At 34.7% G+C, this 16698-nt stretch overlaps 3 protein-coding genes across 3 annotated transcripts; 1 reads left to right on the top strand and 2 right to left on the bottom strand.

The window, feature by feature from the left end:
• Window positions 1–3702: 3702 nt before the first annotated feature.
• LOC104888223 (protein WHAT'S THIS FACTOR 1 homolog, chloroplastic) lies at window positions 3703–6673 on the top strand. Its single transcript, XM_010673119.3, has 2 exons — window positions 3703–3811; window positions 4167–6673. The coding sequence occupies exon 2, from the start codon at window positions 4395–4397 to the stop codon at window positions 5679–5681; it is 1287 nt and encodes a 428-aa protein (XP_010671421.1). The 5' UTR covers window positions 3703–3811; window positions 4167–4394; the 3' UTR covers window positions 5682–6673.
• Window positions 6674–7251: 578 nt separating this feature from the next.
• LOC104888572 (hypothetical protein) lies at window positions 7252–8771 on the bottom strand. The gene is made up of 2 exons (XM_010673595.4): window positions 8131–8771; window positions 7252–7641 (listed from the first exon to the last, which is right to left on the bottom strand). Exons 1-2 carry the CDS (start codon window positions 8304–8306, stop codon window positions 7347–7349), a joined length of 471 nt encoding a protein of 156 aa, XP_010671897.3. The 5' UTR covers window positions 8307–8771; the 3' UTR covers window positions 7252–7346.
• A 1353-nt stretch (window positions 8772–10124) lies between these two features.
• On the bottom strand, window positions 10125–12766 carry LOC104888221 (hypothetical protein). The gene is made up of 3 exons (XM_010673117.4): window positions 12564–12766; window positions 11294–11490; window positions 10125–10709 (listed from the first exon to the last, which is right to left on the bottom strand). Exons 1-3 carry the CDS (start codon window positions 12666–12668, stop codon window positions 10409–10411), a joined length of 603 nt encoding a protein of 200 aa, XP_010671419.1. The 5' UTR covers window positions 12669–12766; the 3' UTR covers window positions 10125–10408.
• Between the last annotated feature and the right edge of the window lie 3932 nt (window positions 12767–16698).

Genomic DNA, 16698 nt, shown 5'->3' with positions numbered 1-16698 from the left:
AGACACTAATACAAATAAATAATAAAATAATAGACACTAATACAAATAAATAATAAAATAATAGACACTAATACAAGTATAATACTATATAATCATTGTGGTACTTTAATTATAATTCTAATAATAACATAATCCGCTAATAGTGATATGAAATTATGAATAACAAAATAGTGGACAATAATACAAATGTTTATTAAACATTGACTATTTGGACCTTATTGGACCTTATTAGACCTGATTGGAACTTATTGAACCTTATTAGACCTGATTGGAACTTATTGCACCTGATTGGAACTTATTGCACCTGATTGGAACTTATTGGACCTTATTGGAACTTATTGGAACTTATTGCACTTATTAGACCTTATTGCAACTTATCTGAACTTATCTGAACTTATCTGAACTTATTGGACCTGAAACTTAATTTTTTAAGTTGAACAGAACGCACCCTTAATTTGCTTGATCCTCTCTCAAGTTTCAACTTTGCCTATAAGCGTGTAGTTGTTGACCAAAAAGGCTGGGAGCTAGTGACCTAGGGGGTTCTGTATATTATTGTTTGTCTATTTGGATAACTTATTTTGGATGGGTCTTAACCTGCCTGAGTCAGGATTGTGTTTTGCGGTTAAGGATTAATTATTCGGATCTCGATGTTTGAATTCTGAGTTCCAGTCGAGTATCGAGCTTTTTCGAACTTAATCGCAATTAAATTATCATATATAGAACTTGAGCTTGAAATTAAATTTTAGTTTAAATATGTTCATGCTCCAATTAAATTGTCGCTGCTTCTTGATGGATTCCTCACTAGTGCTGTGCATATTTTAACTATTTCTAGTTTCAACCTACTATATATACCTATCTTATATATATATGAATATGCAACGCGTGTGAAAGCAAAAATAAAGCAAAAAATTAAAGATGATAATGTTGAGTTAATTGTTCATGATGGGAAGGGAACTAGCTAGCAATGATGCATGATTTGTTGAATTATTTTTTTAGTTGAGTTTGCTTTTTATGAGGGTATTTATTTAATTTAGGATAGACACCACATCAGATCCCTTTTTTCCTTATACTTCCTCCATTTTTTTTTACCTGCAATGTTTTGATCTTTACCCTTACCAATACATAACTTTGACCATTACTATTTTTTAATCTATTTGTGGAGAATTATAAAAAGTTGAAATCTTCTAAAAAGTATATTGAGATAAATCTAACAACATCTCGCATGCTGAAGTTTGTATTATATATTAATTGTAATTCTTGGTCGAAGTAAGCACATATATAATGCAAAAGTCCAACAGTTGCAGGTAAAAAAAAACAAAGGAAATATAATATAGATCTCTATTATATAAATGAAGGGAGAGCTAATGCTTGTTGGGTATTTTGGTTTGACAATGCTTCACACCCAAAAAGAAGCGAGCGACGTCAGAGTTAAACTTGGAGGTAGAAAAGTCTTCTTTTGTTTCTCGACGATGAAGTAAGACCAAGCTCATCTGTTGAAGGGTTTTTATCCTAGGTAGGAACAATATGATCCCTTTTTTTGCCTCCATACCCCCGTATGGCGACATGGAGACGTAAAAAGGAAACAAAGAGGTAAGGTTTCCCTCGCTTTTGGCATAGTGGACCTCCCGCTGGGGGGCCCGCACGATGGGCTATTAGCTCAGTGGTAGAGCGCCCCCCTAATAATCGAGTCATTGTGCTTGGGCTGTGAGGGCTCTCAACCACATGTATAGTTCAATGTGCCCTATCAGTGCCTGACCTTGAGATGTGGATCATCTAAGGCACATTAGCATGGGGTACTCCTCCTGTTCGAACCAGGGTTTGTTTGAAACCAAAATTCTCTTCAGGAGGATAGATGAGCCGATTCAGGAACGCATTAGATGTCCGCTCCCGAGTTGGACAGTAAGGGTTGAAGAAGGACAATCACTCATTCTTATAAAATGACTGATATACCCTTAATAAATGTAAATTGCAATATATATTAAATAATTATATTATTAATAGCTATATTTTTTTATATATATTAGAGAGAAGGGAGAGGTGATAAAGAGATAAAAATTTGGTGTATGAGAGAAGATGAAGACAATGGCGGACCCAGCTGGGTACATGGGTACCAAATTGAAGCTATCATCATCTTCCAATCGTTAGAGGTTCAGGCTTAAGCTTGTCGAAATAAGCTGCCTCCATTATGGAGTGAAATTGGCTTTGGAGGTTGATCCTTGAATCTGTTGGAAAGTATCCAAATGAAAATTCATTAACTCTATGGAGCCTAACTCGTTTATATTTGCAAAGCTATGTCGATAATAATCCAAATTGACGATAATCCCTCCGTTGAAAAGAGTTTTATCATACGTTTTTTTTCCGCACTTAACCGGGAGAATCTGGAAAATTTCTCTATCTTTCCATTTGTCAGACATATATAGATGTGACATTGTACATATATAATTAACATTAGGTAATCAACATATGATTTACTATCATAATTGTAGTTTCAAACTATATATAAAATACTTCACAGAGTAAATGTAATTCCAATAAAAGCATATGCAAGTTTGTTTGTTTAATTACTTTCAAGATTCAATGTTCATGACTGGGTATATGGTGTATAGTTGTATCTCCAATCTAAAAAAAATCAGCTTAAAAAAAAAGAAAAATACGCGCTAGCATCGCGACAGGGCCAAAGCAGGTGATTTCATTCAATCATTCATCTCAGGCTCCTCTCATTCTCTCTTACGCTGTAACAATATTAATATAAAATAATATAAAAATATAACATAATATTACGATACGGTACGATACGAAATATAGGTTATTTTTAAATCAGGTCATTTCGAGTTATTTTTAGGTTAAAAAAATCAATCTAAATCTAACCCATTATATTTTCAGATCGGATTGGATCGATCAGATAAAAAATCTCAACCCAAACTCAAAATTTTTAGGTGGATTTTGGGTTAGTTTTTGTCAATCCTAGGCCTTGTTTGGTTGTATATGGGAAGGTCCCCCTAGGTAAGTAGAGCTTCCCATATGAAGTTCTACTTCCCATTATCAACCAAACGCAATTTTACACTTCCTAGGAATTTCAAATTCCCATGATTTTGCCAACCAAACAACTTCATATACTTCTACTTCCTAGGAATTTGCACTTCCCATGATTTGTTTTGTCAACCAAACAAAGCCCTAGTACTATAATTGTACAATTAGGCTATGTTTAGTTCACCTGAAATTTTCTGATCTGAACTTATCTGATCTGATCTGAACTTATTTTTTCTGATCTGATCTGAACTGATCTGATAACAAGTATCTTTTAGATTTTTCTCAATATATAAGAAAAAATATAGTCATGTGGGGTCTTGTTTGATTCGTCTCAATGAGTACTTTATTAATATTCAATTATTATAATTTTTACTAATATGTAATGAAAGATATAGTGAATTTTAAATACAATCATGATCTGAACTGAACTGATCTGATCTGAACTTATTTTTTCTGATCTGATCTGATCTGATTAGATCTGAAATAAGCAAAAATAAGGTGAACTGAACATAGTCTTACAACGCAAATAGGAACGTGCACTAGAGACCATGTAGCTCTCTGTGCACCTGTTTTGAAACGACAACTATTTCATTACTAAACGACACAATTTATTTCCTATGCAAATCCTGTAATTTAGTAATTTTTACAACACCCTCACGGTGACGGGCCCAACTAATACGCAAATTCCTTTAGAACCCCTATAACCTCTAGAACCTCTCATACGCAAATTCGTCGCTCAATACGCATATTCCAAAGCTCGAATTGCAGAAGCTCGTTCCAGGTTCTTGTTATGAATCTACTTGTTTTGTTTCGGATTTTGGTGTGGAATTTCGATTTTTAAGATCTACTTCATGTGATTATTCATGCGATTGTTATTGTTTGTTTCATGAATTCAACTTATTTTTTTACTTCATCTCATATATGTTATATCATGTTTTTAGGGATTGATAATTTACATGTTAAACTTATGATTCGAATGAATTTCTGGTATAACTTCTTAATTCATGTTTGTTTGTTTCATGGAACTAAATGATAAGAAACTTTATGTTACAATTTGTGGATGCGCATATTTGTGTTCATTTGTTCTTGTTTAATTTCATCATATCAATTTTTCAAGTGTTGTGGCTGAAAATCAGGAATGAATGACCTATCATCCTCGGGCCGAGGGCGGCCGCCCCTCCTGCCCGGGCTGAGGGACGGGCCTGTAGGAAGGCGTTGCTGTTTAAACTTTTGAAGCAGTAGTGTTGTTATTTATAGCAATGAACTGATGGAAGATTGTTGGTGTAAAAATTAGTGCTATTTTCGGCATTCTCGAGGATGAGATATAGTTCGAAGGGAGGGAATACTAATTTCAAGATTAGATTATGAACACCTCTTTTTACCGAAGCTATTTCGACATCAAAATCATGAGGTTCTCTTACAACCTGAAGTATACAAATAGGAGTTTTGAATTCTCTTCTTACATAAGTGTTAGGGGATTTTCTTTGTGGTCAATGAAGAAAGACCCAGACCTTGAGTCAGCTCTAGTCCACAATCGTCGTTGGATTGTGAATAACCAAATTAAGAACATAATATTGAGGTACCCCAATCAGGTAGTACCTGTAAAGTTCCTCCAGAAGAAGTTCAAGACCCTTGATCTTCAAGGCAAAGCTCTCAATTGGCTGAACAAGTACCCATGTTGCTTTGAGGTCTTTCGAGAAAATGATGAGCAGTATTGTCAACTTACCAAAAGAATGATGGGTTTAGTTGAGGAGGAAGAGTCCGTCAAGGAAGAGCAAGAGCCTGTATTTGCCGAGCGATTGGCAAAAATCTTGATGATGACCTCAAATCACAGAATCAATGTTGTAAAGCTCGATGAATTGAAGCGGAATTTTGGGTTTCCTGATGATTATCTTATTAGAATTGTTCCCAAATATTCAGAAATGTTTCGGCTTATTAACTACAGTGCGCGGAAAAGTTCAATGGAGGTTGAGCTTATATCGTGGAATCCAGAATTAGCACTTTCCAGAATTGAAATGTCAGGTAGCAAACAGAAACAGAATATAGAACAACCTTGCTTTTTGTGCTCATTGCCTCCTACTTGGATTAAATCATGGGAGAGATTTAACGAGTTCAATTCAACACCCTATATTTCACCTTACTCAAATTTAAGCAGCTTAATGGAAGGATCAAAGGAGCATGAGAAAAGGACGGTGGCTTTGGTGCATGAACTTCTATCACTGACTCTGTGGAAGAAGATGTCAATAATAAAGCTAGGCCATTTCAAGAGAGAGTTTGCGTTGCCAGATAAGTTAAATGTTTTGCTGCTAAAACATCCTGGCATATTCTATGTAACTAATAAGTATAAAACCTATACAGCCCTCCTCCGAGAGGGGTATAGTGGCTCGAAGCTGATAGACAAGGACCCACTTGTTATAGTCAAGGATAAATTTGGGGAACTAATGCAAGAGGGGTTACATGAGTACAATCAGCGAGGACGTTTAAATAACCTAGAGAAGAGGAAAAGGAAAGGCATAATTGAGCCGCCTAAAATAGAGAAAAAGAAAGGGAATATATCTGAAGAGGAAGATCAAGTAGGTCAGGTTGGACGTCTATTTGACCCTGAGGAAAGGAAAAGGTTTTACAAGATCCTATTTGAAGAGGATTCCTGAGATTCTGTGGTGCTTCATCAATGTGGCATTAATTGGATTTACAAGGAATTCTGATAGTCATCTATCTTGTTTCAGGAGTTGAGTTATATATGGCAGAAAATTCCATCTGATGTTAGGAGATTCATTCATGATCGATTTGTAGTGTGTTGGAGTTGTTTTGGACAAAGTGAGAATGAGCATGGGCTTCCACCACTGAAGAAGCAGATTTTTGTGAGGTAGAAAATGCTACCTGTAGGATTGGCAATCTCAATTCTGATTGAGCAGCCAAGGGTTCACCAGGGACAGCTGGGGTGGAGGTGTGATTCGAAACCGTCATGGATGGTATTGACCTGCTCTTCAGCACGCTTTGGTTCATGTGCAGCTTTTGGAACCAAGGTTAGAGCAGCGGCACTGGGTCTTGAACTGGGAATTAGAAAGCTGCTCATTTAATTGGACAACAAAGCTGACATTCAAGTTTTCCAAAGTACCAGGCAACACTGAGGAGGTTTGGTCCATCTGACACAAGTCACACAACATTGCAGAAAAGTATTAGAGTGACCATAGTTGAGAAACTTTCTTTGTGAATTGTTATAGAGAAGGAAGTTGAGTTGCGGATTGGCTTGCCAGCAAATTCGTGCAACAATTGAAGAAACTATTAGCCTACGACACTCTCCGCCACAGTTTGCAATCTACAGGATGATGTTTCCAGAATGCCACGATGTGATTACTAAGATTTTGTTTTCTGGTTTTCTTTTCCTTTTGAGGTCTTCGCCTCTCTTTTGCACCAAAAAAGAAAAAGAAAGTGGCAGAGAATTGGACAACGGAACGAGACTAGAATGTCTCAGTTAATGTAACAAGTGAAATTGATAGGATTTCGAAACTATGTAGAGCTATACAGATCTTATAACATTTGTTTGTCACATTGCATCAAATACTTGCATCCAGGTTATTCTATGTTGGCTGTTATTCTTGTATGATATATAAGGTCAAGTGCGCTGTTTTTGAGTTCTGAACTTTCTGTCTAGAATTTTTTGAAAATGATGTTTTTGATGAGATTTAGATTGATGCATATTTAAACTAGCTAACAGTAATCCACTATAGAACTAGGAGAAAGACCAAACAGTACATCACATAGAATGCTTATGGCAAGCAAAATACTGAATGTGTACTATCTAACATAACTAGAGATTATTTGCTTCAAATTAGGAGATGGCCAGATGCGGATGCTGTAAGCGGTGGTTCCCATCTATGTAGCATGGCTGCATGGATACTTCTTCTAAGTCACGTACTCGTACCCGTACCCGATATGATACATATCTTGTATGGGTACGCGTACCCTTTTCTAAAATTTCAAAATCTTGCCGTTTTTTTGCCCCCGTATCCGAATCCACACCCGTACCAGTATCCGTCTATGTGCAACCTAGGTTCCCATCAACCTTCTTGGTAAATGGTGGAGGTTGCGAAGCCATTAGGTTAAATGGAGGTGAGGCATTCATATATTAATGCCGTATTTGGTTAGTTATGTGTGAAGAATAAAAAACAAAGGCTATTGCTAAACCAATAACTCAGAAGGAAATGAGATAATTCTATTTGATCTAACATTTGTTAGCTTTAGCTCTACAAGGAAACTGATTTTACTTGCATCCTTCGTCATTGGTTTTATACAACATAGAATCTAACATTTTATCAACATTGTTCCTTTGCTGGTGGCATGTGAGGCTCTCCCATGGAAACACCTTGCTCCTGGTTAACCTCGTTCGAATCATTATTGCTGCCACCAATACCGCACACCCAGAAAGCGTAAGAGATGAGGCCTAAACCGGTGCTAATTACGCACCAACATGCAGTGCCAAGGAACAAAGCTGCATTTCCCACATTGCAAACTTTACCATTGTTTCCAGGATATGCTTTTGTAAGATAATCAGTGTTGTTGAGGATTGCCGTATATATCAGTCCCATGAAAGCTATCACAAAGGTTGACCTGCATTAGGCATTCAGGAGAAGATTTTAGATATTGCCTCGAAAGAAAGCAAGAAATTTGGCTAGGAATACCCACACATCATCTATATGAGACTAGCCTAAAAAGAACAAATCCATATGAATTATTGCTTTTAGATTTAGGTTAATGATCCTATACCTAGAACTATCACTTATAAGAAAATGTGTTTTCTTTTATCTATTTGTCCAAGGTATGTTAGGTATCTAGCACGTTGGCATCAATGGAGGACCTACATCGAGGCAAAGGGTGACACACTGACACTTGATACCTAAAAAAAAAAAGAAATCTTTATCTTCTTTCTATCAAGCGATTGAGAAATTCAAAAGATTGTGTCAATTGTCTCAAATTATCAGTCTCGTAACCTATCACTAACACTCGATGCTAAAATCTTAGGTCCGCCATCGGCCATTAAACAAGCAACAAATCAATTGTAGAAGCTATAATGTAGAGTCTAAGAAATTGAGAGCATACCAGGAAGAAACGAATAAAACCAACGACGTGATAGCAGTGCAACGTAGAGAACAACGTACTCCGCAACAGCAATAGCAATTCGTAGCAACAGTAATTACAATTTGCTCGGCTAGTAGAAATATTGCTGCAATTATGCCAAGAGCACAAGATGGACTGCTTGGATATACGCATAACATTTCTGATTTCAGACTCACATCTTTAGCCTGCAAATTCAATGACCATCAAATGCGATCCTATGTAAATACTATTAAATACTCCATCCGTCCTCAAATAATTGTCTTGTTTTACTTAATGATCCGATTTATCAATCTTTGACCATTTTCTCTCGCCATTATAAATATTACTCTCGTTACATCACATCAATATATATAGTTTCAATGTATAAAAAATTTGTCATTTAGATTACTACTATTATATTTAGATATATTAAAAGTCAAAGTAATGCATAGACAACAACAGTCAATTAGGACAATTTTTAAAGAATTCCATGAAAATATATATTTCCTCCGTTCTGTTTTAAATGTTGCTTTTTCATGCTATTCAATGCGCTTCTTTAATCATTAATAACTTTAGTTGTGCACACGTAAAAAATATAAAAAAAGTTACTATAATTTGATAATATTAATCTAGACGAATCTAACAAGATCTCACTCGACTATGTATTTCTATATATAATGACGATAAATTAGAGTCAAGATTAATCAATGAATAGTGTTATTCCACCTAATGTTTCATTTAAAACATAACGAACAAAGTACTATGATTTTTTTTTATATCACAAATCGAAAATTTAGATCTCAAATTCCTCATGACAGTTACAATGTCGGTTAGATACACACAAAAAAACATCAGAAAACGTTTGAATAACGAAATAAAAGAACTAGAAAACCGCAAAAAGAATTAGATCAGTGTGACATGCAACAAGAAATACCAAAATCATGTGATGAAAGAATACTGTAAGATATGTACCTTAATTCTTTTAATGTAAGCAATAATACTGAAAGTAACTGCAAGTGCACCAAGAAGAAGGGCAAATAAGAGTAGTAAAACACTTCTTTTATGCACCATTATTGAATATTGATCTTCTTCAATTTTAAAACTCTTTCCAAATTTTGATGAGATAGGAATATTAGATTGAGTAAGAAAATATTAGTGTGAGTATGATTCATATCATAGTAGCATTGATTTAGAGCACATTATGATTAGTAATTATTATATGATTAGTGTTGAATCTTACAAATTTAGTGAATAAAATGAGGGAGAGAGAAGTGAGGAAGAAAGTGAAGGAAAACAAGTTTTTCCTAATGACCAGGGCGTGGAGAGTGGCTTTGGAGGGGAATGGGACACGTGGAAGATAGATAGAAGAAGGTTGATTTTTTTTTTTTTGAAAAAATAAAATTAGTTAAATGATTTTTAATTTATCGAAATTATTACTTCCTCAGTTTCAATTTAGTTGACACTTTTATTTTGGGTAACAATATCTATCTATCTCCTATCACATGGAACCTTTTTCTTTTCTTTTCTTTTTCTATCTTTCTCCTCTCCAAAAATTTTATAAAAAATCGTGATTTTAAAAGTGTCACAATTAAATTAAAACGGATAAAATATAAAATATGTCAGTGACGCTTTTATCTTGATCTCTTTAATATACCATGTGGCTTGGTTTGAAAATTGTTTTAAAAACGTCTTTTAAAAACGTCTCAATGATGCTCCTATCATTATCTCTTCATTATACTTCTGTGCTTTGAAACCATTATAAAGCATCGTTCTATCAATTGGCACATTGTGACATACTACAATCAATTTTTATTACTAAGAATGTCTTGGCCTAGTGGTTAAGATCGAAGTGCTGTGAACGATAAGTTACGGATTTAAATCCCCTCTCTCCTTTGTACTGCCTTCGTGGCTCATATGTATCAAAAAAACGATCAATTTTTTTAGAGGTAAAAAGTTACTCTAATCCAACTATTAGACCAACAAATCAATAAAATAAATAAGATACAAACTAATTCCAATTGAATTAATAAATAGTGGTACATCCCTAATTGGTTGCACAAGATTCTACTAAAAGATGAAATATTAATCTTTAAGCTCAATTACAAGGAAACTATATATCATCAAAAGATGAACAATAATCTTAAAATTTACAATAAACTTCCTAAGGGGGATTTTTTTTAGATACAAAGATACACTTAATTGCACCATTTGATTATGGATTTGTCAGATTGATCTTTGTCTATACAACAAATAACCAACATTATGCATCATCGTCATCTAGCTAGATTGTTCCTTTGGTATTAGCTCCATAATGAGGTTCTCCCATAGCAACACCTTGCTCAAGATTAGCAACTCCTAATGAGTTATTATTTCTTTTAGAAGCACCACACTTCCAGAAAGCATAAGAGATGAGACCTAAAACAACACTGATTATGCACCAAAATCCAGTCCCAAGGAACAAAGTTTGTTTGCCCATATCGCAATTGTATTTGTTGATACTAGGATAGTCTCTTGCTAGATTGCTGGTGCTACCCAGGAGTGTTATAGATACCAATCCAAGGAATGCTATCACAAAAGTTATCCTGCATTTCAGAATAAAAAAGGGGGGATAGTAGTTAGTAATATTAGAAAAGTACAAAACAATGCAAGCTAAGCTCGGCCTAGTGATTTGAATTGCGTCTTTCAACTCGAAGGTTAATAGGTTTGTTAATTCTCACTAGGGGCACTTTGAGGGTAGGGATTCCCCTTACGCTCAGAGTGTCTAGCCCGCTAATCCGGCCTAGGATGACCTATGCGAGGTTCCAATCAGATAGGGTAATTCATCTTACTAATTCAAAAAAAAAAGCCTATAGACAAATTAAGGAGAATCAAGATTGGCCTAGTGGTTGAAAGACCCTACTTCCACCCCCGTGGGTTGGATTCCCACCCCTTGTCAGAAGGATCCCTAATTTTCCAAGACTGACTACTAGAGATATTCGTGTTCAAATTAGGGTCTTACCCAAAGACTAATTAAGGAGATAATTTCCCAAGACTGACTACTCTAAAAATGGTCGAAAACTCTCTTTTTTTCCCCCAAAACTCTTCTTGTCAATACCCCCATTGCCAAACAAACCTATTAATACCCAGAGATGAAAAGAACAAATGTAGATAGAGATTAGTAACATACCAGGAACCAATGAAGAAAATAATTGAAGTTATGGTGGTGCACATTGCAGAACAACGTTGACCACAACAGCAAAAGCAGTAAGTGGCAGCACTAATTAGAATCTGCTCAGCTAGTAGAAATATTGCAGCCATTATGCCAAGAGCTGTTGATGGACTGCTACTGCCTGAATACACACACGACCCATCTGGTTCTCTAACCTGCCCATTGCAATCATACTTTAAAATTTGGCACTCAATATTCATCCCTTCACTTGTTCACTTCATTGTTCATTCTATGCCTTTTTCTATAAACTAGTTCCACTAAATGACTAAGGGCATGTTCTCTTCGGTATAAAACAGCTGAACTGGACTGGACTGGACTGAACTGAATTGAATTAAACTGAAATGAATAGTGATATGTGAGAGTAAAAGTATTGTCCAGAGCTGAACTGAATTAAATTGAACTGAATTGAACTGAACTGAAAATAAGTTGGGGAAAACATGCCTAAATTAGAAAAAACAACTCTAAGAAACTAATGGCATATTCCTTTTCAAAAAAAAAAAAAAATTAATGACATATAGTAGTAGTTAATAGTGGGGGAACTATGCATTCGGGCATCTGATAAGTGACCCTGTGCAAGGACAGCCTAGAGGAAATTCCTCAAACCACGACTTTTCCTAAAGCGGGTCAAAAAAACTAGAGGGAGTATATACTAAGAGAATTTTGATAATTTATTTTGGTTCACATAGAAATGGATAAAAGACTTATCAGCTTAGCAATTGTCAATTTGTCACAGAATAGGTGACATAATGATGCAGTAAATATTGTGGAGCAAAATTGTTTTAATAAACATGAAATAGAAATTTCAATAATTTATTTTAATGTATGAACATCATTGTTCTAATTTTTTCTCCTTTTCTAAAATCACTTTGCTCTTTGAACAAAACATTAAATAACTTTGATTTCTCCAATTCATAATAAAAATTGTACTTCTCTCTAGAGAAAATTAATTATGACTATATATAAACATATGAGATATAAAGAAAATAAGGAAAATTATTGTGCATTCACAAATCTGTAAATCAATGTGATTTTAAAAGTCAAATGATATCATATAGATGGTATAGTGATATCAACACAAGATATACTAATTTTTATCATATTTATTTTGATAATATAAAAAAAAAAAACTAGTTTCTTATTTTTAACTTTTTCATATTTCTGTTTTTAGTTTTTTTTCAAAAAAAATTGTTATGTATGAAATATCTAAAAGGTTGGATAGTAAAATTACCTTACTAATTCTGGATTTGGCGTAAGCAATAAAATTGAAAGCTATTGCAAGTGCACCCAGAAGAAGAGCAGCCAAGGGTACCAAAACACCATTTCTGCGCACCATATTGATATTGATCTATGTCCTTCGTTTTGGACCTCTCTCTATGATTTTGGTGTGATAAGATTCAATCTGACATAAAAAAGAATATAGTACTTGAGTTTTAGCATATTTATACTACCACTAGCCCACCACTCTACAATGTTTTTTTTTTTTTCTTTGGTAAGAAGAAGACGTGCTAACCAGATCAGAACATCACTTAGTTCAATATGGTCCGAGTTTACAGGCAAAACTCTTTGAGAATAGGAGGAAATGGTTTGGGAAAATCCCCACTCCAAAGTACCTCGGTGGGATTTGATCTCACAAAGTTAATAATGTTAATAATGTACTAATTGAGACGAATCAAATAAGACTCCATATGATTATATTTTTTTTTATAAATAAAAAAAATTGAGAAGATTTTCTCTAAATATAAATAGTGTCAAGATTTTAAAGGAGAACGATAAAATAAAAAAAAAAAAAAGAGTACAAACTAAACCACTAAAACAAATGCAACTTGATAGTTGGTAGTTGGTACCACTTTACAGTGCTTACTAATAGCCAGCAATTATTGGTTAGACGACGAATTATACCAAGTCAAAGGTATAAATAAGTTCAGCCTGGCTTGAAAAAGAATTAAAGTACTCCCTCCGTCTCATAATATAGTGCCTATTTCATTTTTGGTGGTCAAACTTTAAAATTTTTGACCGAATATTCTCATTTGTATATATAAAAAAACATATTCATGTAGGATCTTGTTAGATTCGTCTCAATGTGTAGTTTCATAATATCAACTTTTTATATTTTTTAATAATAAGGAATTGAAGATATTAAAGGTCAAAGTTACGTTTTGAAGACCGTGAAAAAAGAAACAAGCACTATATTATGGGACGGAGGGAGTATAATCTAAACAACTTGGCTAAGAAAAAGAATTTATGTGATTTATGATAAGATATGTGAATATGTGTAGTGGACATCAATGTGCAGTAGATATTTTTTCTTCGACATATTGGACTTTATTGCAATATTCAGACTAGGAAAGATGATACGCAACTACTAGGAAGGTAAAGAGGTTTCTTGTTTGATTTGACTTTGAAAAGTATTACAATTGTTTCAAAGATATTTCTTCACCTTTCTCTCAATGTAGAGCTTTCGGGTCTGTTCTATTCGGCATAAAACAGCTGGACTGAACTGATCTGAACTGAACTGAATTGAACTGAACTGATCTGAATTGAACTGATCTGAACTGAACTGAATTGAACTGAACTGAACTGAACTGAAATGAATAGTGATATGTGAGAGTAAAAGTATTGTCAAGAGCTGAACTGAACTGAACTGATCTGAACTGAACTGATCTGAACTGATCTGAACTGAACTGAACTGAATTGAACTGAACTGAACTGAAAATAAGTTGGGGAAAACAGGCCCTTCATAGTGGTTGTACATAGGGATGGGCATGGTCCAGGATCCTACCCGGACCCTGTTGGATCCGACCCTAATTTAAGGGTTTGGGTCCAACTTTTTCAAACCCTAAGGGTTCGGGTCCAAGTAAATTTTTTAGGGTCCGGGTCTTAAAGTTTTGGACTCAGACCCTACCCAGATCCGACCCTTAGGGCCTGTTCTCTTCGACATAAAACAAGTGAACTGAATTGAACTGGACTGAACTGAATTGAACTGAATTAAACTGAACTGAATTGAACTGAACTGATATGTAATGAACTGAACTGAAATGAATAGTGACATGTGAGAGTAAAAGTATTGTCAAGAGCTGAACTGAACTGAACTGAACTGAACTGAACTGGTCTGAACTGAACTGAACTGAACTGAATTGAACTAAACTGAATTGAACTGAATTGAACTGAACTGAACTGAAAATAAGCTGGGGAGAACAGGCCCTTAGACCCTAAACTTATCTAATATATACATTTTAACTTTTTTTTGAAAAAACAAACTGATTTTCTAAAAGACTAAAACCTAAACTAAAACATCAAAACACCCATTCTAAACTCTTATGTAAGTTGTGTTTATTTCGTTTATTTTCAGTTTGTATGTTTTTGTTTCGTTTTTTTGCAGTTTATATGTTTGTGAATTGTGTTTGTTTCGTTTTTTTTCAGTTTATAAGTCTGTGTTTGTGTTTGTTTCGTTTTTTTCAATTTATATGTTTGTGTTTGTTTCATGCGATTTTTTGTGTTTGTTTCATGCGAATTTCAGATGATTATTGATATTAATAATGCTGAAAATTTAGCAAAATAAAAAATTTAGGCCTGGACCCTCCAGACCCTCTAGACCCTCCAGACCCTAAGGGTCCGGGTCAGGGTCCAATTTTTTCAGACCCTTAGGGTCCGGGTCCGGGTCTGGGTCTGCAAAAATATTTAGGGTCCGGGTCTAGGGTCCAGCCTTGCTCATCCATAGTTGTACAATAGAGGGAGAGGGGTAGTTTAGTAAAATAGCACTCTGAATTTTAGGACATTGTTCATAGTTCGAATCTTCATCTTAACAACATATAGGGGTATTTACTTCTAAGCTGTTTAGCTTTTTACCTAGCCTTTGAGCTGGCGCGCCATATAAACTAGTAGTCTAGCAAAGGTTGATTTTCGGACCAATTTCAAAAATATTTAGGAACAAATAATTATTGACTGAAATATCAAATGGGTAAAAGAAATGGAGGTGAGCAACTTATAGGTAAAAGGTGTTTTGGGTATATGTAAATATAAGAGATTTTATCGGATATATAAGCTCTATTCAATATATTTTTAATCTAAATCGAATCATAAAAAGAATCATAGAAAAAATTCACGAGATAATACAACCATCCCGTTATAAAGAGAGAACTCTTGTTGCCGAATTGTAAGCCACTTTGGCCATGTTTTTTTTTTAATCTCCGGCATGTACCCTTTTTTTATCATATTTTTATTTTCTTTGTGCCATTTTCAGGCTAATTATAGTCCTTTTTTTTTCCAGAATAAACACTTGATCTTGTGAGAAGCCCACCCGCTTTTATTTTAGAATTAGACAACTGACACAAGCCTAGTATTAAGTAAAGAACGACCACCTTTCTACATACAGTGACTAGTTTAATTTATTTGGTCAACAATTTAATAATTTTTTTTAATCCATTCAATGAATAGTTTAATCTATTTATTAACCATCATAATTCATTAAGACCGTCATGTTAATTTAAAACTGATTGATGTAATTTGAGCATCAAAGGAAAACAAAGGAAGGATAAGAGAAGAGATGATTGGGTTGGTGCGAGAAATTTAGGGATAGTGTTAGGTTATTTTTTAGATCGTACTCGAGCTGATCACCGCTAGAGGCGCTATTAGGGGTGTTAATGAGCATGTCCGGTTCACGTACAGTTTCGGATTGACTCGGTCAAAATTCAACTCGTGGTAGCTCGGCTTGAGATTTTAATGAGCTAACCCGAGCTAGGCAAAGTTCGTCTCGAAGGCTCGTGAACAGGCTCAATTATACTTTTATAAAGAAAAATAATATATTTATATATATATACATAAATATATTAACTTAACTATCACACAATAATAAAGTTAATAGTTTTATAAATCTCAAATATTAAAAGAGTAGAAACAAAGAAAACACGTAAAAACTCAAGGTGATAAAGAGTCAAGCCTGTTCGTGAACAGTTCGAGCTCGACTTGTTTCAATTTGGTCAAAACTCGACTCGATTAAATATTGTACTTTTCCTGCTGAAGTATGGAATAACCTTAACCCGGACCCATGTTTGTCTTATGGAAACACCCAATCTTGGTTAGAGGATAACATCGTCTCCACAATTGTAGTTCAGGGTTTTCCATGGAATATACTATTTCCTTTAGTTTGTTTTGAGCTCTGGAAAGCTAGGAATGTAGGAATTTTTGAAAACAAAAGCACCTCCTCCGCAAGTCTCATTTCCGTAGCAAGGAAGAATGCTTAGGCTTTCACCAAAGCCCATATTTGACATACACCACACATACACCCTACCTTACATCCCATAAATACACATAACCAAACTCAGATTCAGCCACCCTTAAACCCAACACACACCCATGGTCCGCGT

This window comes from Beta vulgaris, chromosome 3 (assembly GCF_026745355.1).
Source record: "Beta vulgaris subsp. vulgaris cultivar EL10 chromosome 3, EL10.2, whole genome shotgun sequence".
In the NCBI taxonomy this organism is placed as follows: domain Eukaryota; kingdom Viridiplantae; phylum Streptophyta; class Magnoliopsida; order Caryophyllales; family Amaranthaceae; genus Beta; species Beta vulgaris.
This window is presented reverse-complemented; position numbering and strand designations above follow the sequence as displayed.

What these genes read in the sequence shown, in the direction of transcription:
- LOC104888223 (XM_010673119.3), top strand. Translation starts at nt 4,395, where the DNA reads ATGAACACCTCTTTTTACCGAAGCTATTTCGACATCAAAATCATGAGG.
- LOC104888572 (XM_010673595.4), bottom strand. Translation starts at nt 8,306, where the DNA reads ATGTTATGCGTATATCCAAGCAGTCCATCTTGTGCTCTTGGCATAATT. An exon ending in GTTTTATTCGTTTCTTCCTG is followed by an intron (nt 7,642 to 8,130) that starts GTATGCTCTCAA and finishes TGCCTAATGCAG; the next exon opens with GTCAACCTTTGTGATAGCTT.
- LOC104888221 (XM_010673117.4), bottom strand. Translation starts at nt 12,668, where the DNA reads ATGGTGCGCAGAAATGGTGTTTTGGTACCCTTGGCTGCTCTTCTTCTG. An exon ending in CCAAATCCAGAATTAGTAAG is followed by an intron (nt 11,491 to 12,563) that starts GTAATTTTACTA and finishes TGCAATGGGCAG; the next exon opens with GTTAGAGAACCAGATGGGTC. An exon ending in ATTTTCTTCATTGGTTCCTG is followed by an intron (nt 10,710 to 11,293) that starts GTATGTTACTAA and finishes TCTGAAATGCAG; the next exon opens with GATAACTTTTGTGATAGCAT.